This window comes from Typopeltis vanoorti, chromosome 9, assembly GCF_054136105.1.
Source record: "Typopeltis vanoorti isolate ZY-2024b chromosome 9, IOZ_Tvanoo_1.0, whole genome shotgun sequence".
In the NCBI taxonomy this organism is placed as follows: domain Eukaryota; kingdom Metazoa; phylum Arthropoda; class Arachnida; order Uropygi; family Thelyphonidae; genus Typopeltis; species Typopeltis vanoorti.
Window position 1 is genome coordinate 114,102,768 of NC_143557.1, and position 26,251 is coordinate 114,129,018.

At 35.9% G+C, this 26,251-nt stretch overlaps 1 protein-coding gene across 3 annotated transcripts in view; it reads left to right on the forward strand.

Moving 5' to 3' along the window:
- Positions 1–26,251, forward strand: part of LOC150103434 (lon protease homolog 2, peroxisomal-like) — a 641,828-nt gene that overhangs the window by 539,296 nt on the left and 76,281 nt on the right. For all 3 annotated transcript variants that reach the window (XM_090397545.1, XM_090397547.1, XM_090397544.1), the window contains exon 16: positions 14,588–14,800. In XM_090397545.1, the coding sequence (XP_090253671.1) occupies positions 14,588–14,800 (213 nt within the window). The remainder of the gene's footprint in view (positions 1–14,587; positions 14,801–26,251) is intronic.

Consider the following 26,251-nt stretch of genomic DNA (forward strand, 5'->3'; position numbering starts at 1 on the left):
AGGATAGAATTAAGATATTGTAGCTCTTGGTTTCTTTTATCTAAGTTGGTAGAAATTCAGTAGCCTGTCTCGCATAAGGAACAGTTGATGCCCATTTTTTGTGTTGGTTGGCAGTGACGAGCTGTGTGTAGATAACATCCTATGTTATTTGGTTTCCTGTAGGCTGAAAAGTTGATAAAATGCATAGCTTTACACTTACTTAACATTAAACTGACAACCATTTTAATTTGCCTAAATTTCAAACCTGTTCAAAGTATTCTGTAAGTGCTGGATATCAGTAGCTTCCCTGATTCCCAGCCTATCTTGGCATCATCAGCAAACAGTTGCACATCTCCTGTTAGACCCTTCCTAATGTCATTAATGTGTAGATTGAACAACAGTAGCCCAAGGACTGAACCCTTGGGTACACCACTGGTCATTTTTTTTATTAATCTTTGTACTGGTTATGGGCAGTACTACCCTTACATCATGGAAATATGCAGTAGTGGTGTCAGATGGCAGTCGGAGCCATGATCTCATGGCTGAACGGATAGCCCTGTCCATTCGGGACAGTACCGAAATGTATGTCCTACCAAGCACCAAATTGGTGGTAAAAGCGAGGTAGGAGATAGTGGGAAAGGAGAAACAGTCTTTGCTGGGCTTGAGAGGAGCTTTCCTCAAAGAAATGATCCCAACTTCTAGGATAGAAGACCTTCCCTTTGGGGTGAACATGATACCGAGGTATCTCCACTCCTTCAGGATGGTCAAAGCATGCAACGGCCTCCCCTGCAGAGGAAACTCTATTGTCTCGACCTTAAGCTTCTTATCACGACCAGAGGGGATAAGAGCTAAAGAGTAGGACTTCTCTACATTAATAGAAGGGCCTCTAATAGAGAAAAAGTCCACTGCCCAGTCAAGGAGTTCCTACAAGCCTATCTTAGTAGAGGCTACGAGAATAAGATCATCCGCAAAGGCCATAGCATTAAAGGAAGCAGCGTGTAGAGAGTAGCCTATATGGCTAGGAAGAGAGAAGAAACTCATCTATTATAAAGTTAAAGAAAAGGGGAGATAGAGGATCACCCTCTATCTCACCTAATTTGGCAAATTCACATCCACCATATATACCATTTTTTGATATCTCTCTGTCAACCATCCAGTTATCCACATCAAGAGTTTATATTCCAAACCCATATTCTCCAGTTTATGCAACAGCCTTCCATGTGGTATCTCATCAGATGGCTAAGCAAAAACCAACGGTATCATATCGTATCCATTCTCTTTATCCAACTCAGCCATAACATTTTATGAAATAATATAAGCAGATTGCTAAAACATAACCATGAGCATTAAGTGATTGAGTAGAGATATAAAGCAAGAACTGCATAAAAAAATTAAAAAAAAAGACTGTGGAGGGAATATAAAGAAAAAAGTGATCAGTATATTTATGAGATACAAACTACAAGCAAAAAGGATGACTAGATTAAAAAAAAAAAAAAAAAAAAAGGCAAAATCAGATTATGAGAGAAAATTAGCTAAACAGGCTAAAGTAAATCCAAAAGAGTTTTTTGTTATGTAGCAAGTAAGAAGAAAAATGACTATGGTAGGATGACTTTAAACAATACTTGATGGTAGGAAGGTGACAGAGGCAAAAGCAATAGTTGAATTGCTGAGTGATAATTTTGCAGCTATACCTGCAAAATCTTGGTATACCTCTCCAAAAACTCTGAGTGATCTACAAGATCACTCCAAATTCGCTGTGTGATCCTAATGGATCACTACTAAGCTTATTACTGCTTACCTGAATCACTCTAGGACAGAACACTCAGTAGGGTTCCACCCATTGACAAGCAAAAACCTTCCACCAAGTAGAACTACTCTACTCCCCAAGAAGTAAGCAAACCCGACGATGAGCATTAATCTCATCATTGGGTTTGTATATGTTGAAATTTTTTTTTTCATTTAGTTATATTATAAATTAAAGATGTCAAGAAATTATGTTCTTGGTTTAATTCTTTATCCAAGTGTAGCAAACAATGTTTTCATATGAATTCCTTTGCCTTAGTATCCCATAATGCAAAGCACAGATCTTTACCAATGCACAATGCTATGCATTATGGAAAAGGCCACTACCCAGACCAGTTTCAACCTTAATTGAGGTCTCATCGATGGGGCTAGACTCAGAAGAGATACCAAGGTTGAAGTAATGTAGAAGTCATATTTCCACATACAATAGCCAAAAGGTGTCACATGTATTACTAATTCTTGTAGAAAGGCTTATATGCTGGTTAAACATGATAATTAAATACTTAAGGAATTGACAGCATACACTAGAAATATAAATTAAATAAACTTTAATATATACTTTCCAATATTTCGGCAATGTCACGTTACCATCTTCTTGGGAACTTAAGATAAAGACACGTGCATGCAAGTACTACATAACAGCAAATGAGAAACGAAGCGAGGAAGCTACCGTTTTTTCTAAAGTCCTGATGGTGCCCCCTGGCAGACTATATTAGGTGTTTGTGGCCTTTGGGCTGAAGTTCTTCTGATAAAAGTTTCCCAAATTTGGGGCAGTCTCATGCATCCAAATTTGTTGAGGTTTGGCATGTTCCTAAGGGCTGAGGCTGATTCCATGAATAATCTTTCATATTTGAACTTGCTACTGTGTATTACTGGCTTTCTTCCACCTTATTCTGTGGCGAGCATCCAGAGCATGGTCTGCAAGCCCAGAGGGCTGTACTGGTGAAATCAGATGTAGTCCTTGTGTTCTGAGATTCTGATATTTGCTGTCCTGCCTGTTTGGCCCAAGTAGGACAATTTACAGCTGCAAGGGACCTGGTATACACCAGGTAGGTCTAGGGGAAGTGGTTGGTCTTTAGTGGAACAGATAAGGGATGCCAATTTTCTATATGGTCTGTAACAAGAGGTCGTCATGTTTTTTTAGGATTTTTGTAATTTTTTCCGAGGTGCCTCGGATGTAAGGAATGGTGATGGATTTGGAGTAATCTTTTTTGTGAAGGGGGGAAGGTGGGTTATGGATAACTGGTTTTAGTATTTTTTGGGGAGATAGCCATTGGCTGAGAAAGTGTCAAGGATGTGATTTAGTTCAGTGGTTAGGGCTTAGTCATTTGAACAGATTAGTTTAGCCCTGTTGAATAGTGTCTTAATAACTTCATATTTTTGTTGGGGGGGGGGAGGGATTGTTGGTGAATGTATCTGCCTATATGGGTGGGTTTTCTATAAACTGAGAAAACCAAGGTTCCATCAGATTGGCAGGTGACTAGTGTGTCTAGGAAGGGGAAGCTATTGTTTTCCTCTTTTTCCAGGGTGAACTTGATTCTAGGGTGTTGGTTGTTTAAGTGTGTTAAGAAGGAGAGGAGTGTATCCGGGACATGTGACCAAATAGCGGACACATCATCAACGTAGCGAAGCCGTATGGTAGGTTTTTGTGGGACAGAGTTTAAGACTTTCTCTTCAAAAGTCTCCATAAAGAAGTTGGCCAAGGGTAGGGAAAGTGGTGAACCCATGGCTGTCCCCTCTATCTGTTTGTAGAATTTTTTCTGCCAAACGAAATAGCCTGAATTCATTGTGAACTGAAATAGGGCTGAGATATCGGGAGGAAATTTAGCTTGGATTAGCTCTAGGGTTTCTTTGAGGGGGACATTTGTGAATAAGGAGGAGACATCAAAACTGACCATTATGTCATTATGTTGGAGTGTAAAGTTTTCTATACTGGCTTTGAAGTGGGCTCAGTTTTTTATGTGTGATGGTGTGTTGCCAGTATAGTGTGAGAGTGCTTTTGCTAAATGTTTAGCTAGTTTGTAAGTGGGGGAATCAATGCCATCCACTATGGGATGTAATGGCACATTTTCTTTATGTATTTTTGGGAGCCCATATATACAGGGGGGTCTAGAGTTGTATGGTTTTAGTCTGTTAGTAATCTCCACAGGCCAAGAAGTGACCTACTTAAGGGGCCTATGGAGTTTTCTAATTTGTGAGTTGGTGGAATTGTATTCAATGGGGAGGTAAGTAGCTCAATGTAATAGTAAAGCCTTAAGCTTACCTGTGTAATCAGTATTGATTGAGTACCACAGTGGCGTTCCCCTTATCCGCTTTGGTGATAACTATTTCTTTGTTTTTCTTCATTTCCTGTAGAGACTTTTATTCACTAATGGATATGTTGGTTTTTGGTGGTTTTGCATTTGAGAACACAAGCTACATCCAATCTAATATCGTTGCCGATGTGGTTTGGAAGGTGGCGAATTCCACGTTCAATCTGGATCATTAATTCCTCGGCCGGTAATTTCCTATGAGCAATGGCGAAGTTGTGACCATGTGACAGAGCGTTGAGTGCTTCAAGCTTCAAGATAACTGAATAAAGGTTAACTACAGTGTTGGTTTGTCATATATATACCCTTTATACTTGTTCTCAGTACACTATTCAACAGGGCTAAACTAATCTGTTCAAATGACCAAACCCTAACCACTGAACTAAATCATATCCTTAACACTTTCTCAGCTAATGGCTACCCCCCTTCACAAAAAAATTACTCTAAATCCATCATTATTCCCTACATCCGAGGCACCTCGGAAAAAATCAACAAAATCCTAAAAAAAACATGACTTGATCTCTTGTTACAGACCATATAGAAAATTGGCATCCCTTATCCACTCCACTAAAGACCAACCACTTCCCCTAGACCTACCTGGTGTATACCAGGTCCCTTGCAGCTGTAAATTGTCCTACTTGGGCCAAACAGGCAGGATAGCAAATATCAGAATCTCAGAACACAAGGACTACATCCGATTTCACTAGTACAGCCACTCTTCTGGATACTTGCCCCAAAATAAGGTGGAAGAAAGCCACAGTAATACACCGCAGCAAGTTCAAATATGAAAGATTATTCATGGAATCAGCCTCAGCCCTTAGGAACATGCCAAACCTCAACAAATTTGGATGCATGAGACTGCCCCAAATTTGGGAAACTTTTATCAGAAGAACTTCAGCCCAAAGGCCAAGAACACCTAATATAGCCCGCCAGGGTGCACCATCAGGACTTTAGGAAAATGATAGCTTCCTCGCTTCGTTTCTCATTTGCTATTATTTAGTACTTGCATGCACATGTCTTTATCTTAGGTTCCTATGAAGATGGCAACATGACGTTGCCGAAATATTGGAAAGTATATATTAGAGTTTATTTAATTTATATTTCTAGTGTATGCTGTCAATTCCTTCAGTATTTAATTATAATGTGTTACTAAAATACTCTGGATTAGAGATAGATGATGAAAGTTTTTCCACTTGGTTATACTAGAAATTAAAGATGCCAAGAAATTACATTCTTGATTTAATTCTTTATCCTTGTTTAAGCAAACAAAGTTTGCACGTGAAGTAAACATTAACTATATGTGAAAAAGACTTAACATCTGTCTCTAATCCAGAAATGTTAATAATGTGTCACACCTTTTGACTACTTGTATATGTGAAATATATGACCTTTGCAATATTTAAACCTTGATATCCCTTCTGAGTCTGGCTCTCACTGATGAGACCTCAATAAAAGTTTAAACCAGTGTAGTTAGTGGCTCTTCCCATAATGCATAGCATTGTGTACTTTGGTAATTATTTTTGTTACTTTTTTATTTTTTATTATTTTTGTTAATTAATTTGGTAATACTAAGGTAATTTAAGATGTCATTAGCCTCTATATACAAGTAGTCCAGTCACGAAGATACTTCACATGCAAACATTGTTTGCATGTGAAGTATCTTCATGACTTGGATAAAGGATTAAACTAAGAATATAAAAGGTTGGTCAATTTGTAGAGCCTCTGCTACTAATGGCTCACACAAAAAGTTAAGCAAGTTTGAGCGCGGTTGGAAGGGGTCATTCGTTCGATGCTGTTGGCACACTTTCCCTCGATGAGTCTTTGGACTTCCTGGAGGTGTCACATAATAATAATAATTTCTTGACATCTTTAATTTATGATTCCATTGAATTGGAAAGAGGGTAAGATAGTTCCATTGCATAAAGGTGACTGCAAGACAGAGGTATCAAACTACAGACTAATTAATATATCAGGAGTGGTAACCATCTTGTTACATTTTGCAGAAGTTGGTTAAAGGTAAAATTCAACAGTTGGCAGATAGGAATGTGATACTCAATAGTGGGAAGCACGGTTTTGTAAAGAGTAGGTCCTGTCTCAATAACTTATTCACATTTTATAATAAAGTGACAGTGGAATTGGATATAGGAAATGCCTACACCATGATACTACTGTACTTTGCAAAGGCATTTGACAGAATACCGTATGGAAAACTATTACAAAAGTTGGAGAGCAAATGGGGATGGATATGAAGCTAGTAGCATGAATGGGGATGGGTGACTGACAGACGCACCTGGGAGTAGTCTATGGTGGAGTGAAATCTAGGAGAATGAGGGTGACTAGTGGAATACATAGAGTTCTGTACTAGGGCTGTGACTTTAATTTGTATATTATATCAGTGATATAATAGATTTGAAGGGGGGACATTCAGTTGTTTCCCGATGGCACAAAAGTAAGGAGGGCAATAGTTGATAAAGATGCTGTAGATATCCTGCAGATTTAAATAAATTGGCATTGTGGACAAATTATATGATTGTCAATTTAATGTTACAAAATGTGAGGTGATACACTTTGGGTTAAAAAGATTACATGCTGTGAAAAAAACATGCTGAGAAGTAAAGATAAGGAAGTTATTATTCCTCTTTATAGGCTATGATTTGGCATCATCTTGACTGTTGTGAACAAATTTGGTCATCTGAGTTTCTTGGGGATTAGGAGGTGGTAGAGAGGATTCAGAGATGAATGAGTGAGCTGATGACAGGTCTGTGGAAGGTGGAAGTTACAAAGTTTTGATAGGCAGAAAAGAGTGGGCATGATAGAAACTTGTAAGATATTAAAGGGGTTTTTTAAAATTGATGCAAAGGAAATTTTAATATATGTCAAATAGTCAGAGAACTGGGGATCATCCATGGAAATTGTGTAAGAATTTGGTTAGTGTGTGTGGGGGAGGTGGACTACACCCCTACTAATGAAACAGTGATGAGTTTAAGAAGAGTTATGGTAGGTTTTGTTTGTAAATTATTTAGTCTGGGTCTCCCATGATAAGTCTTCAGACTCCATTGAAATACCATATAATAATAATTAAAGTCACCCATAATCATCATTCAATTATTACCCATTAGAGTAAATTGGTGATGCATTTCATTGTTCCCTGCAGCTGAACCACCAGGTCTGTAGCAATACCCCTACCATATATTTCATCCTGTTAGCTTCCAGTTCACACTGAATAGCTTCAAACTCACTGCTGCATGCTACATTACTTCTGTCATTCCTAAAAATATATATAACCCTTTATACTCATTCTCAGTTACATTATCTGATTCTGATAGCCAGGTTTTGATAATGCCAACAATCTTAAACTATAATGTATTCAATAAAGCTACAAACTCAACCCCTTTGTTTCTGATGCTCCTGACATTTGTGTATAAACCAAAAAATTTCTACCTGGCATCTTGTTTTAATTAGATATGTGATCTCTTGACCTTGTAGAACTTTTTCTCTTCCATGCATACTCAAAAGGTCTGAACCTAAAACATACATTTCCACCCCTTCACCAGATGCATAATCATGTACATTATATAGTGAAACCTGTGGAGTATTCATAACTAAAAAATTCACACATGTCCCACAGTAATTAAATTTTAATAATATGTAGACATTTCGTCTTAAGCTTGTAAAACAGCAAAAAAAAAAAAAAAAAAAAAAAAAAAGCTAACACCTTTTTGTTCCCAAATATAGGGAGTAGGTGAGGCCGTTTAGTCTTGGGCCAGCTATCTCTGATTGGCTACCTGTGGAGATTGAACTGCCCACTCAGTCTCTTGTTTTAATTAGATATGCGATCTCTTGACCTTGTTGTAGAACTTTTTCTCTCCCATACATACTCAAAAGGTCTGAACCTAAAACATACATTTCCACCCCTTCACCAGATGCATAATCATGTTCAAAGCATAATCATGTACATTATATAGTGAAACCTGTGGTTTCACTATATAATTAGTATTCATAACTAAAAAATTCACACATGTACCACAGTAATTAAGTTTTAATAATATGTAGACATTTCGTCTTAAGCGTGTTTGAGGACTAAAATATTTGGCTGCAAATTAAAATTAAATTAAAATATATCTGTAAATTTATTTTATACAATTGAGAATAATAATTTCCTTTCTGGGATAGTGAGACAGTCATTACGGTTACGATTGAGTCTGTGATATAAGGCTTCAGCACTTTCTTTATGTAAACGCTCATGTTTATATAAGGATCTGTGTAGCAGCTTGGTGATTTTCCATCGGATCCTATGGTTAGGGTTTTCAACTCCATGTACTATGGACAAACAGGAAGATCTATAACTAAACACATCTCTGAACAGCAAGACCACATCCATCTGATCAGACCTCACAAATCTGGCCTCGTGGAGTTGAAAAACCCTAATCATAGGATCCAATGTAAAAACACCAAGCTGCTACATAGATCCTTATATAAACATGAGCTTAAGATACTTAAGACGAAATGTCTACATATTATTAAAATTTAATTAATGTGGTACACATGTGAATTTTTTTTGTTAAAGCCATTCATATCTTTATCATGCCTGTATACCATAGCTGAACTTCACACATATTTTCCCCATTCATCCCATCATCATCTAGTTTCCCTGACTCTATATCCCAATAAATTTTTCCAAGCTCCTGATGCCATATCCATTCGAGTACACATTCTGTAAATTCATTTGCCATCATTCCCTCCTTACTTCAGTGCTGTCGTATGTAGGTGGCAAACCTACAATTTTTACTCTGTCACATTTCTTTCTCTCTTCATATTAAATATACTATATATTATATTAAGATTCATATTCATAAGATACTATTAATGGCATCCCAAACATGCAGCAGAGATCCAGAACCTCCCCCATCTTTGTGGGTACAGTAATAAAGCAGTTTCACAGGTTCACCAGTTAGTGTGCCAGAGTGCATAATCTTGCTACCGTCTACGCTGACAGATCATGACTGGAGGGAGGCTGTGTGATAGTATGGGGGTGAAGCACTTTCGAGGCCATGTTATGGTTTGGAGACTGGATGTTCTTAGTATGGGCAACTTCCTGAACATCTAACCCTGGTATTCTCTTCTTGAACTGAACTCCAAATCTTCTACATCAATAACAGTCCATCTTAACTATCAAAATTACATCCTATATGGTTCCTTCTGCCACACAGAAGGTGCTTATATCTTTTCATGATCTGATATTCCTTGCCAAAGGATGAATAATCTACAATCTCACTTTTTTTTGACCTTCCGTGGCTTAGGATTTCTTTGCTACATTTTGTGCCACTTATCTGCTGTCTCTACCATTCTTCCAAGTCTGAAAATCATTCTGACCTCTTTGACTTTTTTTCTTTGAAGCTCAGATTCATTCAGTCCAAATTCCCAAACAGTGAAGTCATTTTTTTTTGGTGAATTTAATGTCCACAACTGCAATTGGTTCCCTTTCTTGAATTTCACTGACCAAGCTGGAATTGAGAGAGAGAGAGATTTTTTTTGCTGTAAGCAATGATCTAAAACAGATCATTCATAAATTCACCATACCAGAATTCCAGACAATCCTCTTTCTTTATGCAACTGTCTGGATCTCTTCTTAACAAGTTTTCCTTCCAAGTTATCTGTTCAGATGACTACTTCTCTTGGTAATTCAGACCACACTCTTATCCAAGTTTCATCTCCATTGGAACGACTTTCACTTGACAACTCACAATCTCATATACTCTAGCATTGCAACAATGCCAAGTGAGAGAACTTACATGACTTTTACTTCTCCTTCTCATGGTCAGACTACTGTTTGCATTCTTCATATCCTGATACTTGTGATCTTGTTGCAAAAATATCTGTAGTGAAATGGAAGTCCTCATTTTGTTCAAAATTCTCGCCCTTTATCTTTGATTTTCCAAGAAGTGTGTGAAGGTAGTCCATGAAAAGCAAACAGCCTGTCAAAATTAGCTGCTTGAGACCAGAACCCCCTATACAATTGCCTGCAGCATTTGTAAAAATACCATTGAAAGAGCAAAATATGAATTCAATAAGGATAATAGAAAACTTGCTGCTTGTGCCGCTAGCAGTCATGCCTTCTTTTCCCTGTACAAAACTGTTGGGAATAACTTTTGTTCATCTGTGTTATCTCCTCTTTTTCACCTTGATGGTAGCATTGCATCATCACCTAAAGACAAGGTTGTTGTCCTGGCTTCATTCTTCTCTTCTAACGTCTGCGTAAATTACCTCCTTCTTTGCTGAGAACATTTCATCGCATAGCTCCTGTGTCTTTCTGCTAGAATGACATCAGAAGAATCTCAAAAAATCTGGATACCAGAAATGCTGCTGGTTCTGTTGGAATCCCACCCATTGTGTTCAAGAGATGTGCTCCTGAACTAACACCTGTTCTTTATCATCTATTCACTGAACTGTACTCAGCTGACATCCATCCTACAGCATGGAAGCAAGCTCATTCAGCCAATTCCCTTCCCTCCCCCCCCCAAAAAAAGTGATAAATGTCTACCATCAGGCTATCAATAGTTAACTTCAACACTTGGAGAATTGTCAACTAATTCATAACCACCAGTATTAGTTTTACAAATCAAAATCCACAAGAGATCCCCATCTCTAAGCTTTCCTCACTTACCTCTGGACTCATGTGATGGAACAATTTGGAGAAAGTGCCATTGCACTTGACATCTCCAAGGCTTTTGATAGGATCTGGCATTGAGGGGCTTCTCAACAAAGTACCATCATATGGGCTGCTTTCCTTCCTTCCTTTGTAATTGATGAATTACACATAGAGAAGAGTAATGAGGTGAATGGTGTTCTGTCTTCAGATTTTCCTGTTAATGCAGGTGTCTATCAGGATATTTTGCCTACCTTCTTCCTGATTTATGTAAGTGAAATGCTGTCATTGACTCCAAACCCTTTTGCTATATGACAAGCCGTGCAATGCAAAAACATCTCAAGCTTCAAGTTCATCTGAATAAAGTACCCTGAACACAGATCTTTGCAGTATCCTTGATTGGGTATCCTAGTCACTTTCAAAGCTTCCAAAGCACAGTTGTGTTTGTTCCCCCCCCCCCCCCAAAAAAAAAGAAAAGAAAAAGCTTCAGATCTTCTCTGCTTACTTTTGATAATACTCACTTCAGTAGTCAAGACCAAATATCGCTCTTCTTGAGCTAACTCTTACTCCAAACCTTTTCTAGCATAACCATATCACTTCTTCAGTGTCCTCAGCTTCAAAAAAACCTTAGCATCCTTTTTTGCTCAAGACAGCACTTCTCTTCTGACCAGTCTTTATAAATCCTAAATCTAGTCAGCCTGGAATACTACTGACCTTTTAGCTACTGTCTCATAGAAGATCAGTTCTTCAATATGCCCTTTTTACAGAATACTTCCATAGCACTGTTCAGCAGAACTAGCATCCATTATATGCCCCATTTTTCTCAGATCTAAAGGAGCCCGAGCAACAGCTGCTTAACATCCCTTTACAGTCAATCTGCATACTGACTGAACCTGCTATTCCCAGTCATCTTTCATTCTATTCACTTCAATTCTGTGGAACACCTTTCCCCATGAATTATTTCCAAAAGACTGCCACTTCTAACTGTTTAAGAACATGAACAGCTTACTCTGCTCCTGACCTCTGTCCACACATTTGCTATAGGTTTTATTGCCTCTTGTCTCTGGGAGTAATATATAAATTGGCTGATTTCTGTAATTTTTTTTAAATGATTTGAAATATGATAGCATTACTTTCTGCAATTTTTCAAATTAGTGAGACAGTTGCCAATTTTGGTTAAGACAAAAATTCTGTCAGAGATCGAGGTGTAGGGGGATTCATACCATTCCATAAATATTCACAAACTTAAAAATGCACCTGCTCACTTCTGAAGAAAGGGATATACAAGTCAAGTGAGTTCCTGTCTGATTTGCAACCCATGCAATATATGGTGCATCTCAACATATTAATGTGTGGGTAGATGTATGCAAAGATTTTATTTTATTCAGATTTTTTATGATGCTTTGGAATATTTTTACTCTCAACATCTGCTTATAATGATACAGAAGAAATTGTTTTACTTCTTTTCTCTTAAATGTGATTCAAAACATAAGTGTTGGAATTGAAAAAGTGTATAAAAATTGTGTAATATAAGCTAGCTCTAGGGCTTCTGGATCATATTCATCTAAGTGATTCCAGAGTTTCAGAGATAATTACAAGCAATGCACCAAAGAGTGGAAAAAGGAAATTTCTTTTAAAGTAGCAAAAGGAATTTTGATGGCTTCAATATTGAAAGTGGTGTAGCAGCTGTTCACTTTGTTCACAATTCAAAGCTTTGTGTGAAAATTCATTTCATGTGTAGTTGTGGGCTTCAAAAAATCCTTTCAGATGTGAAAGTTCCACAATTTATTTAGTCCACATATTAGATACATGGAAGCATTAAATGCTCTGGAACATTCAGAACTCTTTTCCTTTGTTTTCAACAATTAAGAAATGGGCTGTCGAGTGTAACAACAAATGACTGGCGAGTCAAAGTGCGTGAAATTGCTGAGACTATAGTATAGGATATATTTTGCACTAAGAATTGCATATGAAAAAAGCTTTGTGCAAGATGGGTGCTGTGTTTGCTCACAGCAGATCAAAAACGCACTCTCATGAATATCTCTGAACAATGCTTGGAGCGTTTTAACAAGAATAAAACTATTCAAATTAAGTGAATATTGAATCCAACATTATTTCAAAGCCGAATAGAGAAACTACAAGAGTTTCATGGCGAATATAGAAAGTTTTGACAGATCCAAGCATAAGTAAACCTTTCATGGCAGGGGCAACTTGTAGTAAAGGTGGAGCAAGATCCCATCACTATCTCTTTCTTACATCACTTTCTCTTCTTTCAGTAAGAATAAAACTGATTTTTTGTGTCGATTTATTACTATGGATGAAACTTGGATTCACCCTTACACACCAGAATCTAAGCAGCAGTCAAAACAGTGGACAGAAGCCGGTTGTGTTCAGTGCCAAAGAAGAAAGTCGGTTCCATCAGCAGCAAAGGTCATGGCATCGGTGTTTTGGGATGCTAAAGTCATTTTGTTTATTAATTATCTTGAAAAGGGTAAAACAATAACAGGGAAATATTATTCCAATCTTTTAATCAGACTAGACAAAAAAAAATTCGTGAGAAAAGACCCAGTTTGCGTTAGAAAAAAATGATCTTTCATCAGGATAATGCACCTGCCCACAAAGGTGTTTTGGCAATGGGAAAATTAAGGGATCTGCACTATGAATTGTTGGAACATCCACCCTATTCCTCAGATTTGGCTCCCTCAGACTTCTATCTCTTCCCAAAACTAAAACTCTTCCTCGCTGGTCAGTGTTTTTCTATGAATCAGAAGGTGATTGAGCTGTAGAAGGGTATTTTGCAGATCTTACTGAGAACTACTACAGGGACAGGATAATGGCACTGGAGCATCACTGGAATAAATGTATTAGTCTTAAGGGAGAGTATGTTGAAAAATAAAAATAATTTTGAAATTATAGATTTGTTTTTCATTGTTAGGCTGAGAACTTTTCAGACCACACTCATATACCAAAATGCATAATTTTACACTTTTGAATATTAAATTCACATCTGTTATGTTTTGCCCATACTGTCAGCCTATTCAAATCATCCTGCAAGCTCTCCACATCACCTTAATTAACTATTACACTCAGTGGTGCACTCAGGATTTAATCTTGGAAGGGGCCGAGTACTCAAGATTTAATCTTGGGGGGGGGGGGGGGGGAGGAAGTTGAGTAGACGATTTGGGAATACATTGCATGCAACCTATGACTGAGCATCTGCAATGATCACCTATACATGATATCCATGATCTCTGTCCCGGCTCGGGCAAACAAAGTATCTCCCAAGCTCTACTTCATTCGCCTTGCATTCACAACGGCCGTGATTCCCGAGAGCCAAAGGGTATTCCCACCTTATGTGACCGCTAATTCATAAGTAGGATAGAAATAGAAGACACGACACAACATAAATATAAAAAATAAAAAAAAAAGAATTTTAATTAGGAAAAGATTTTTGGAAATTTTTCTAGTCTTTTTCCCTTTTTCTTTTGGGGGAGCCAGATCCCCTTGCCCCCCCCTCTTCCCTGGGTGCACCAATGATTACACTACTCAACTATAAGAATGTAAGATGTGTGTGTGTGTGTGTGTGTGTGTGTGTGTGTGTGTGTGTGTGTGTGTGTGTGTGTGTGTGTGTGTATGAATGCATCTAAACAGAAGCAAATTTCTCAACAAAAAAAAGTAGCTTCCATAATAAATTGCTGAATTCCAGTAAACAGAAATGAAATAGTGTAATTATAATTTTGAAACATTTGTTTTTATAACTATATGTTAACAGTGAATAAATCCTACACATCACATACATATATACAAAATATGGATATTTATAGTATTTATTTTAATTTTTTTTGCTTAGCCTCCTGTGTATGATAATGAGTTCACAGCACGTCTGAGACAACCAGGTGTAGCTCTTGGACTAGCTTGGACTATTGCTGGGGGTGAGATAATGTTTGTTGAAGCTACTAAGATTGATGGTGATGGACAACTTATTCTGACTGGGCAGTTAGGTGATGTAATGAAGGAGTCAGCCAAACTGGCCCTTAACTGGGTGAGAAGTCACGCAGAGGAGGTAACCCACTATTCCTGTTTTTACTTTCACATTTATACTGATAAATATGTTTTTATACTTTCAGTGAGAATTTGAACATACTAGACTAGGTCAGAAGCATGGATTATGAGCTTTATATTACTTGTTATTAATAATACCTATAAAAAAAAAGAATTCAACAGGAAAATAAATTCCTATTACTTTCATTCATATTCCACCAATGACAATTTAATTTTAGCACCTCTTTTCTACCCAGATCTTTATATCTAAAGGGGGGGGGATGTAAATTCTGATTTCTCAGAGTGAATGCATTTACATAACAGCAAAAATATAGTAAAGTAAAGTAATACCCAACAAGCAGAGTGTTTGCACAGTTGCTCTACCCAGCCAATAAGTCCTATGAACAAAACACTGCTTTACCAAGCAGTATTAACATCAACCTCAATTGTGACCTCAGCAAATGACTGTAAAATGACCTAAAGATCATTATAACTGGAGAAAAAGATAACAATAAAATACATCAGAAGATGAGCTTGGAGAATTTCAAATTGATACGTTGTGTATTTATATCCAGTTTGGCTGGACTTAAGCTGTTCAGCATCAAGAAACTGTCTAACAATAAGAACTTAAAATGCAATAGTATTATTATTTGTAAATGCATTGCTGACTTGAAAAAAACGTTTTGATTAAAGAAAAGATCTTTCTCAGTTGGCAGGAAGTTCTAGGCATTCCTGAAATTCATTCATTAGATGTAAAATTTATTAATGGAATTTTTTTCAAATAAATTTTCGTAATATACTCCTGCTAATCTTATTTAGTTAATTTGTATCGAAATAGCTATTTAATTTTGTTGTAAGCAGTTTTATTCTCTCAAACTACTAGTGGTGATCTCAAACTGGTGTTTGAGATCACCACTCCTGCTGATTACAGGTTTGAAGTGGCTTGAAAAGTGCTGTTTTTGAAAATTGATAGAGCAAGGTTTCTGGAAGGGAAGACTTCACAGTGGTATGGTCTCATCAGAAGCATGTCAGATCCCATTCCCAATCAAGGGCCATCCCCAATGGAGGTTGGCTACCATGATTTGACTTATGGTTAACTACGGGTGCTATGACATGTGATAAGGACCCTGTTGCTTCCACATATTATAAGCATTCATGGCTATAAATCTGCATGTGTTCACAGAACTAGTTTTTCTGTTCTGGGGGGGGGTGAAAAAACCTTCATAGGAGACCAGCTATAACTCACCTTTAATCAGAAGAGACCAGATAAAGGTTCCTCATGTCATGGACAGGAATTAAACCCAGGTCTTTCCAACTAAAGGGCCGCTTCAGTATTGATTGAGCTATGGAGGCTGTATGTCAGATAAGAGATGGCAAAAAAATATTTCATTCGTCTCCTTCAAATAAAAGAAAATGTGGAAAACCTCAAGTAACTTACAGAGGAGGAATAAAGCCACAAGGAGAAAGCAATTTAGATGACATCCTGTGAGTGGACAGGAAGGTTTGGCACCAGGCAATAAAAGGCAACTACTAACAAGTGAAAAAGCCTGTAATAGTGAGTAACATTATGAGTGAATTTAAGGGAGATGGTAAATCCCGTATTATTCTACAGCCGGGTACGAAACTCGGATCGAAATCCTAGAGTTTCATGCCGAAAAAACTTATGTCGTCGGTAAAATAGCTTTTTGGCTTGTTATTGTAGTAATAACAATATATATAAGTACACCAGTTTAGCAATTCGTTAGTAGAGGTATATATAAGTTCGGTTCACTTAAAACCTTGATATTCCAGGTCTACCTACTCACTGATGAGACCTCAAAAAGGGTTGAAACCGGTCTGGGTAGTGACCTTTTCTCATAATGTAAAACAGTAATACATCTCCTAGGAGCTGCGTTTTACATTATGAGAGAATATTAGGGATAGTGACAGAGCTTGCTCCACCTTTGCTCCGAGTTGCCCTGGTGCTGTACTACCCAAGTGATTACTTACACTTGGGCTCGCCGATAGTTTTTTCGGCATGAAACTCTAGGATTTCAATCCGAGTTTCATACCCGGCTGTAGAATAATACGGGATTTATCATCTCCATTAAACTTAACTTATGTTGCCGGTAAAATAGCCTTTTGGCTTGTTATCGTAGTAATTATAAGTGAATCACAACAAAAGGTAAGTCTTGTTTATCAACTTTAATTACTGATACTAATGAAGTAGATGCAGAAAATATTTTGATTTTAGTAAGGGTTTTTCAGTACTACACAGTTGTTTTATTTACAAATTGGGGTAATACAGCATTAAGGATAAGGCACTGAACATGGAAGGCATAAAGTAGTATCGAAATAGTTATTCTTCTGATTGGGTTCCTATAAGGTTAATGTCTAAATTTACAGATTAAAATGCATTCCTTTTCTTCATGCTTATATGGTGATCGGAATACATTATGCAAATTATGGAAACAACTACTGTGTTAGAGTAAAACTTTAGTTTAATATAAACCAAAATAAACTCGATGTTTCGACCTTCACATTAAGGTCATCATCTGGAGTATACACATATATATACAAAGAAACAAGCTGCATTACAATCTACATGGCATGCTAAAGCTGACTAACCATTACAACTATTGGCCTAACAACTATTACAACTATCAACCTATCTAGCCACACCTTAAATAATGATCAACTTGCACTACTTGATAAAGGCCTAAACTTCACACTAGCACCTAGAACTGTTAATAAACTGGATGTTATATATCACATAGAAAGAGACATTGTCTCTTTCAAATACACCTGATAAAATTCATTTAGAAATGAGCAATGTTTTGAATAAAAAGAAAACCATATGTAGCAATATTACAAAAACAGAACTAGCAGCAATCAAATCATTAAAAGCTAATCAAGATATAATTATAACAAAATCGGACAAAGGTAATACAGTGGTCATCTTTGACAGATTAACTTGCATCCATCAGATGAATCAACTAGTCTCCAATAACAGCACCTATCAGCTTGTGAACTATAATCCGATGAACAGGATAAAGAAAAATACTATGAAATTACTTAAGTCTGTCATTTCTTGGTCATCAAAAACTGTTAAAAAACTTATACCCTATTATGTTATTTATGAAATAGCAAAATATTTTTTTTTTTTTTCTCTAGTAAAGAATTGGTGAATTGTCATCATATTGAATTGCATAAGGTAAGAATATTTGTGCTCCAGTGAGGCAAAAAGAATGATTGGAGCAAGTGTATGCTGAATGGGGAGATAAAAAAAAAGGATCCAATGGAAAAGAAGTAAATTTTATATTTTTGGAAAGGGCCTAACAAAGAACCTGACTGATGAACATTTTGTTGCAAAAATTTGATGTGAAAATAAGGTGTTTAGTCCAGTAGATGTGATTAAGCATATGTTAAACAATGCAGTAATAGAATGAGGAAGAGAATGAATGATTTTTATACTTCTAAGATAAGAAAATCTCTAAATTGTAGACTTATTTTAGAAGGTCTTTTGGCTATGTTATTTTTGTAGTTATGTAATTTTATTTAAAATGTAAATGTTTTATTTTCATTAAATGTATATATATATATATTTTTTTTTTATTTGGTATACTTGAATTAATAATTTTCTGGATTCTGAAAAAAATAGAGTTAAAAGTTATTGCACCAATCAGAATTGAGCTCTTGTGAAATTACTTAACACTTAGTGTAAAACAATCTCTTTACATGATGAAAAATGATAACCAATGAACTACACTTCATAATCAGGCATTTTGAGTGTGTCTAGGGAGGGAAAAGAGAAAGTTGCCCAACTGGACTAAGGGGACTGTAGATTTAAGTATAAGAAAAAGCAAAGCATATAAACCAAAAAGACACCGATCAAAAGGTCTACACAAGATGGTGATATCACCATCTTGTGTAGATGGTGATATCACCATCAGACCTTTTCATGAAAAAACTTGAAAAAGAAATTCTCTCTGCAATCTCTCCGAGACCATCTGCATGGTGGAGATATGTGGATGATATATTCATCATATGGCAAGACAGCTTAGACAACCTTAAATCGTTTGTGGATAAAATCAACTCAATACATAGCAAGATAAAATTCACTCTGGAAGTAGAAAAACAACCAACTGCATTTTTTAGATATTTTGATAAAAAAACAACCTAACAGTGTCAAATTATCCATTTACAGAAAGCCCACAGATACTGGAAGATATCTTCACTATACTTCAAACCATCACAAGTCACACAAACTGAGTATTATCCACATGTTGAAACATAGAGCCAAAAAGTTTATATCAGAAGAGGAGGATACACAAACTGAACTATCACTAATAGCCAACACATTATCACAAAATGGATATCCTCAAAACATCATCAAAAAATATCTATACAATGACAACCCCAGACAAGAAGAATCCCACCATCAGCACGTTTCTACTGTAGTGATACCTTTCATCAAGTCAATTTCTTATCAAATAGCAAGAATACTAAGAGCCCACAACATCAGAGTGGTCTTCAAACCAACCACCAACATCAGACAAGTTTTAGGATCTCCAAAAGATAAAGTTCCTTTCTACAAATATCCAGGAGTATATTACATTCCCTGCTCCTGTGGTCTTGCCTACATCGGACAAATTTCACGAAGTTTAGAAATTAGACAAAAAGAACATGTTGGTGATGTAAACCACAACAGAAGCATCTCTTCCGGCTTAGCACATCATTTCTGCACGTCTAACCACACGATAGATTGGCAAAACAGCTCCATGCCATATCTAGATGACGACTACAGGCATCGTGTATTTAAGGAAGCCACAATAGTACTAATAACCGGCGGAAACCTCAACAGAAATCAGGGTATAATTCTAAACAGTTCGTGGAAAAACTTGATCCTCTCTCTCAATCAATCTGAACTACAGCTAGCCAGTAATCACATTACAAGTCTACAACAAACACGCATGCGTGATAATGAATAAGAACAATAAGCCATCTCTGTCACGCGAAACGTGTAACCATAGATACTAGTTTGGTTTACAACGTTTTTTATGTTCCTTTTAATTTGCATTTACTTTCATATCTCCGTAATGCCTTGAAAAAGCCAGACAGTTTGCTGGCGAAACTGGTAGGTTTTAATAAATGTTTATTGTAAAATACTGGTCTGTATTAATAAAATTGTATTTCTATTATAAAAACGACCAAAAATGTATACTTCAAAAGGGACTTCATAAAGTGACATTTACCATGAAATGGTTGCTGTTTATGGCAAAAAGGTGATGTGAAAGAAGCAGGTGTGTTTTTAGTGCAGTGAATTTAAATTGGGCTGTGGTAACATTGAAGATTGACATTGGGCAGGAAGGCCTTCATCAAGCAAGACAGAAGACAACATTTTGCACTTGAAGATTGGCAATTGAAACTGTGAATTTGACTAAGTCTGCTGTTTACGAAATTGTTCACGATGTCCTTGGCTTTTGAAAGGTGTGCTCCCACTGAGTGCCCCGACAATTGTCATGGGAGCACAAGGCAAAATGCATGGGGATGTGGCAGGAGAATCTGTTGTGATACAGTGACAAATGCAAGGATTTTCTCACTCACCTGGTCACAAGAGAGGAAATGTGGGTTCATCACTTTACCCCAGTGAGTAAACAAGACTCCATGACCTGGAAACATCCACAATCTTCTGTGCACAAAAAATTCAAAACTATTCTCACCATCCGAAAAGTCATGGCCACAGTTCTATTGGTTGACTTCTTGCCGAATGGAGGAACAATCAATGCAGAGCTTTACTGTGCAATGTTGGACTATTTCTTGGTGTATAATTTATATATAATTATATTTATATTACAGAAAAAGATAATCGGATTGAATCTATGGGAAACGACCCTGGAATGGAAAAGGTAAAACAAAAATGGAAACGACAAAATATAATACACATAGCAAACTGGAATGTAAGAGGAATAGCATATAAAGAAATAGAATTAGTCCAGTTATTAAATGAAAGAAATTTTAAAATAGCAGTAATCACTGAAACAAAAAAGAAATTAAAAGGAACTATGAGAACTGAAAATTTTAATGTGCTATACAGTGGAGTCGACAGAGACCAAAGAGCACAAGCAGGAGATGATTTGGATTCATAACTCCCTTTCAAAACAGTTAAAACATTATAAATTATGGAATGAAAGAATAATAGAAGCTAGAATAAAAATAGATAGAGGCTATTTAACAATATAAGAAAATTAATAATAATATAGGAATACATGGGGAACACACTCTAAACAGAAATGGTAAAAAATTGTGATTGACTTTGTAGTTTATAATAACCTAAAAATAATGAATTCCTTCTATAAACATAAAGACATACATAAATATACTTGGGCAGCAAGAGGATGGAAATCAATATTAGATTACTTCATATTAAATGAAAAGACATCAAAATTTTTACTAGATGTTAGAGTTCACAGAGGATATGAAATAAGCAGTGACCACTTCCTTGTTAAAATACAATTAAGATTACCACCTAAATGGCTACAAGTAACAAGAACAGAAAGAAAAATTGAAACATTTGTTTATAAAACTAGACTATTGAATGACACAAATGTACAATGGCTATATGAACAAAGAATTAACCAATATCTAGATAAAATAAAACAAAATGAAGAAATAGAAACAGAATGGCTTAATATAAAAACGAAACTAAATGCAGCAGCAAATGAAAGCGTAGGAAAGACCAAAAAATTCAATAAAAGGAAAAAACTGAAGATCTGGGATGATACAATGAAAGAAATAATCAAAAAGAAAAAAGAAGCCTATCACAAATGGTTAAGAAGCGAAAGTAAGTGAATAAGAGCCATAGCTAAAAGAGAAGTCAGAAAAAGACATAGAGAATCATGGAATAAATTGTTTCTAATTTAGAACATGATTTATATAAAATAAGACTCAATGTATATAAGATTTTGAAACACTTAAATGCAGATACCAAAGAAAACATAGAATTAAACACTGTATTCAAATTAGAAGAATTTCTAAATTACTACACAGAACTATGGACAGACAAATATTTTAAAAAAGACAACTGGCAAACAATTAATGAAAATGAAAAGGAAATAACTAAAGAAGAATTAGAAATCAGCCTGAAAGAAACAAGAAACGTAAAATCACCTGGAGAAGATAAGCTAGGTTCAGAAAACTATATAAATACGCAGAAACAAGATTCAAAGAAAGACTCTTATTATTTTTAAATAAAATTTACTCAACTGGTAACACCCCCCCCCCCCCAATAGAATGGAAAAAAGCAATTGTGATTCCTATCTTTAAAAAAGGTAATAGAGATGACCCTAAAAACTATAGCGGTATCAGTATACTAAATTCCTGTTACAAAATATATAGCAGAATCTTAAATAGCAAACTAATGAAATATTCCAAAAACTTTATTCTAGAAGTACAGAATGGATTTAGAAAAGGACGATCATGTATAGACCCAGCCTTTTGCCTAAAATTAATAATAGAGAAAAGAAGAGAATATAATTTAGAAACACATATTGCATTTATTGACATTGAAAAAGCATTTGACAAAGTTAAAAGAAACATATTATTTAACATATTAAAAGAAAGACAAATACCAAATAATATCCTAAAAGCTATCCCAAGTATATATGAAAATAATCAAATACAAATAAGATTAAATCGCGAGCTATCATATACGAGAGAGATAAACCAAGGGGTCCAACAGGGATATCCCCTCTCAGCAACTCTTTTTAATATCTACTTAAATGAAATAATAATAAAATGGAATAAAAATTTACATCAAGGAATTGAACTTTCTCCTACAGTTAACTTAAACACTCTCCTCTTTGCCGACGACAAAATAATAATTACAAATTCTGAAGATAACTTACAGAAAGCTGTTTTAGATCTAAATGAGCTATCCAAAGATTATGGTATGATAATATCAAGAAAAATCAAAAACTATGGCCTTTAAAGGACAAGATCCAGCAAAAACTAAAATAGTAATAGAACAGGTGAGTTCATTTAACTACCTAGGATGTATGATCACATATGAAAATGAAAAAGATATAAACGTAAAAATTGCAAAATATTTAAAAATAACAGGTGTAATTAACTCTATGTTTAAACCAAACCTAGTTCAAAAACAAACCAGACTAAAAGTATACAATACATTAGCCCTACCAGTCTTAATGTATGGAAGCGAAATCTGGACAATAAAACAAAAAGACAAACAAAGATTAACAACAGCAGAAATGAAGTTTATGAGAAAAACTGCAAAGTATACCCTATTTGATCACAAAAGAAACAAAGATATTATGATAGAATTAAACCAAGAACAAGTAATAGAAAAAATTAAAAAATATAAACATAAATGGATGGAACACGTTCAAAGAATGAAAACAGAAAGATTACCAAAACAAGCCTTAAAGTACAAACCATTAGGAAAAAAAATCAGGACGTCCTCTTAAACGATTCAACGATGACTTCTAAAGCCAGAACAGGCCATGCTAGGCCTAAATCCTTGATAATATGCATGATGATGATAATTTATATTTAATTTATATTATATCCATATAATAATAATAATAATTTCAACTTCCTCTTATTAAACATTCTTGTTAAAAAAAAAAAAAAAAAAGACATGTTACCTTACTTTTCAAGAAGGCCCTCGTATTATGGGTGACTTAAATTATCTGAATATTGATTAGATAGCAAAGAACCATGATAAGAACAAAGGAGAATTTAGGAGACTGTAAGGCAATTTTCTCAAGAAACATGTGAAAGAAGCAACTTGAAGACAAATAGCATTAGATTTGATCATAGTTTTAGAAAGTGTCAGCTAAGGATGTAACTGTTTAGCCTTTAATTGGTGACAGTGATCATGCCGTACTGACCTGGGAAGTAGTCAACCATATGGATGTTCCATCAGCGGCGTAGCTAATGAGGGGAGAAGGGGGCGGTCCGCCCCAGACAGCACTTTGAACCTTTTTGAACTTTTGTATTTTGAAATTCTAAAATACAGTCTCGAGAACTCATTCCCAAATATTGTAATACTACTGCGAATTTTCCTCACAATTACTGTAAGTGTTGCTAGTTGTGAGAGGAGTTTTTCTAAATAAAATTGATTAAGAATTACCTACATTACAATGAAATATACTTCGGCAATATAATCGATGATTTTGCTAACAGAAAAGTAAGAAAAATAACATTTCAGAATGTTGAAATTAAAGTTTTACTTCAAAAATAAACATAGTGTTTTAATTTATTTTCCTATACGTTGTTTTGACTTTTTGTAGTATTTTTGGTGTTATTGAGAGGTGCGGCAAACTCGGGGACCACCCTAGGTGGCAAAAGCTCTAGCTACACCGCTGTGTTCCATTCAGGACAGGATGTATCATCATCATCACGGACCATGGGCTCACTGCCCATTGGTGTCTGATGCCTCCTTCACCATCTTATTCCACCTTTCTTTGTCCAGTGTTACAGTTTCTGTAAACCCATTCCACACCAGTCCATTATGTCATCTATCCATTCTCTGTATGTCTTCTGTTTACACCATCCATAATACCAAACATGAATATCTTCCAGTACTCACTGATTCTGCAGATGTGTCCAAATAATTTCAGCTTCTGTTGTATAATCTTCTGCATTAGATTCTCCTTTGGTTGTATCTTCCAATATATCTCTTCATTTGTGATATCCATCCTATTCTTAGAATCTTCCTGTAATAAGTTTTCTTTCAAATGCTAAAATTCTTTTTCTTGATTCCTTATTTATTACCCATGTTTTAGATCCAAACAGTGCATCGTGATTAATTTTAACAGTATAGATGAGAACACAGACTGATTAGAAAATAGTAATTTATTAACTTATTGCTGATATTTTGCTGGTATTTTATCCAACATCTTCAGAGCACCAAAAACAGTTTGTCACAGTACTCAAGAAAACAACAATCCAGGTATAACAATGGGACCACTATGAACAATTGTAACGTACAACACAAAGACTAAAGTCCTAATTAGACACCGATTATATTTGGGGGGGGGACAGAGAGAGAGAGAAAGAAAGCAGGTATTAATTAGGTCTTAGGATGACTGTCTCCCAAATCTTTGGCAAATTTATACAGCCATACTTGTTGAGGTTTGGAGTATGTTTCAAGGCTTCTGTTAATTCTAAAAACAATCTTTCTGACTTCATAGACTTATAAAAGCTTCTGTGCAGCACTTTTGTTTTTTTCCAATTCATCCTGTGTTCAGGGGTATCCAAAACATAGTCTGCTAGACCCGACTTGCCGTAGTGATAATGCCAGATGTATTTTTTATGTTCACTGAGGCAGATGTCCAAAGTTCTTCCTGTCTGTTCATAGTAAGCCCAATCACATGAACAGGGCACTTCATAGATCCCTGGATGTGATAAAGAAGAGATTCTGTCCTTGGGTGAACAGATGAGAGTTGCCAATTTGACATAAGGTTTAAATACGGTACGTAGTTGATGTTATTAAGCACTCTAGATATTATCTTTTCAGATGTGCCTTTAATGTGTAATATATTCCGTTTCTATTCTATCTTATCTACTTCCTTACTTAGTATTACTTCTTGCCCCCCCCCTTTTTCTTCTGCTGCTAGACAGACCTCGTTTTTAAGATCTATCTGGCGTGGAAATCGCTGAGCAATCGTACACAAATCAATTAAGAAATTTATTTAATTTCCGACTGCGCCACTTAATTGATCTAATTTATGTTAACAGTCAGGGCAAGAAGAAAAAACTTTAATGATGTGTTATTCTAATCAAACTTTTTCATATTTTTGATAATGATAGGCAATCGTTCCGATTCAGTTTAGGGTGGTGAAGAATGGCTTCAGCACTCTCCTTAAATTTGTATTGATCTATGTAGAAGCTGTGTTTCAGACCAAAGAATGCTGTGGTCTGTCTCTATTCCATGTTGAGCTAATCCAGTTTTATCAGATTTTTTGTGGAAAATACATGATCGATGTTCTTTTTTCTATCAAAAGTCCAGTTTGTCTAAAGTAGGAAAGATAAGTCACATGGAATTTGGTATATGAGTTATGGCTATTAATTAAATAACGAGACTGATTGCAAAAGTGTGGTTTATTATTACAATTTTACTACTAAATTGTTAACCCCCATTAGCATACTCCCCCTCCTCTATCTATACACTGTTGCATATGAATTTTCCATTGTTGGAAGCAGTGCTTCAAGTCATCAGGTGTTATCTGCTTTAGTAGTGCTGCCGTTTTCTCCTTTATCTCATCCACTGACTGAAAATGGGTGCCCTTCAATGCGGATTTCAACTTTGGAAAAAGGTAAAAGTTGCATGGAGCTAAGTCTGGCAAGTAAGGTGGATGGTCCAACACTGGATCTTCTTATCAGTCAGATACTGCTTTACAGACAGTAAAGCAGTGTGTGTGGGCTGGAGCATTGTCCTGATGGAGAATCCAAGCATTGTTCTTCCACA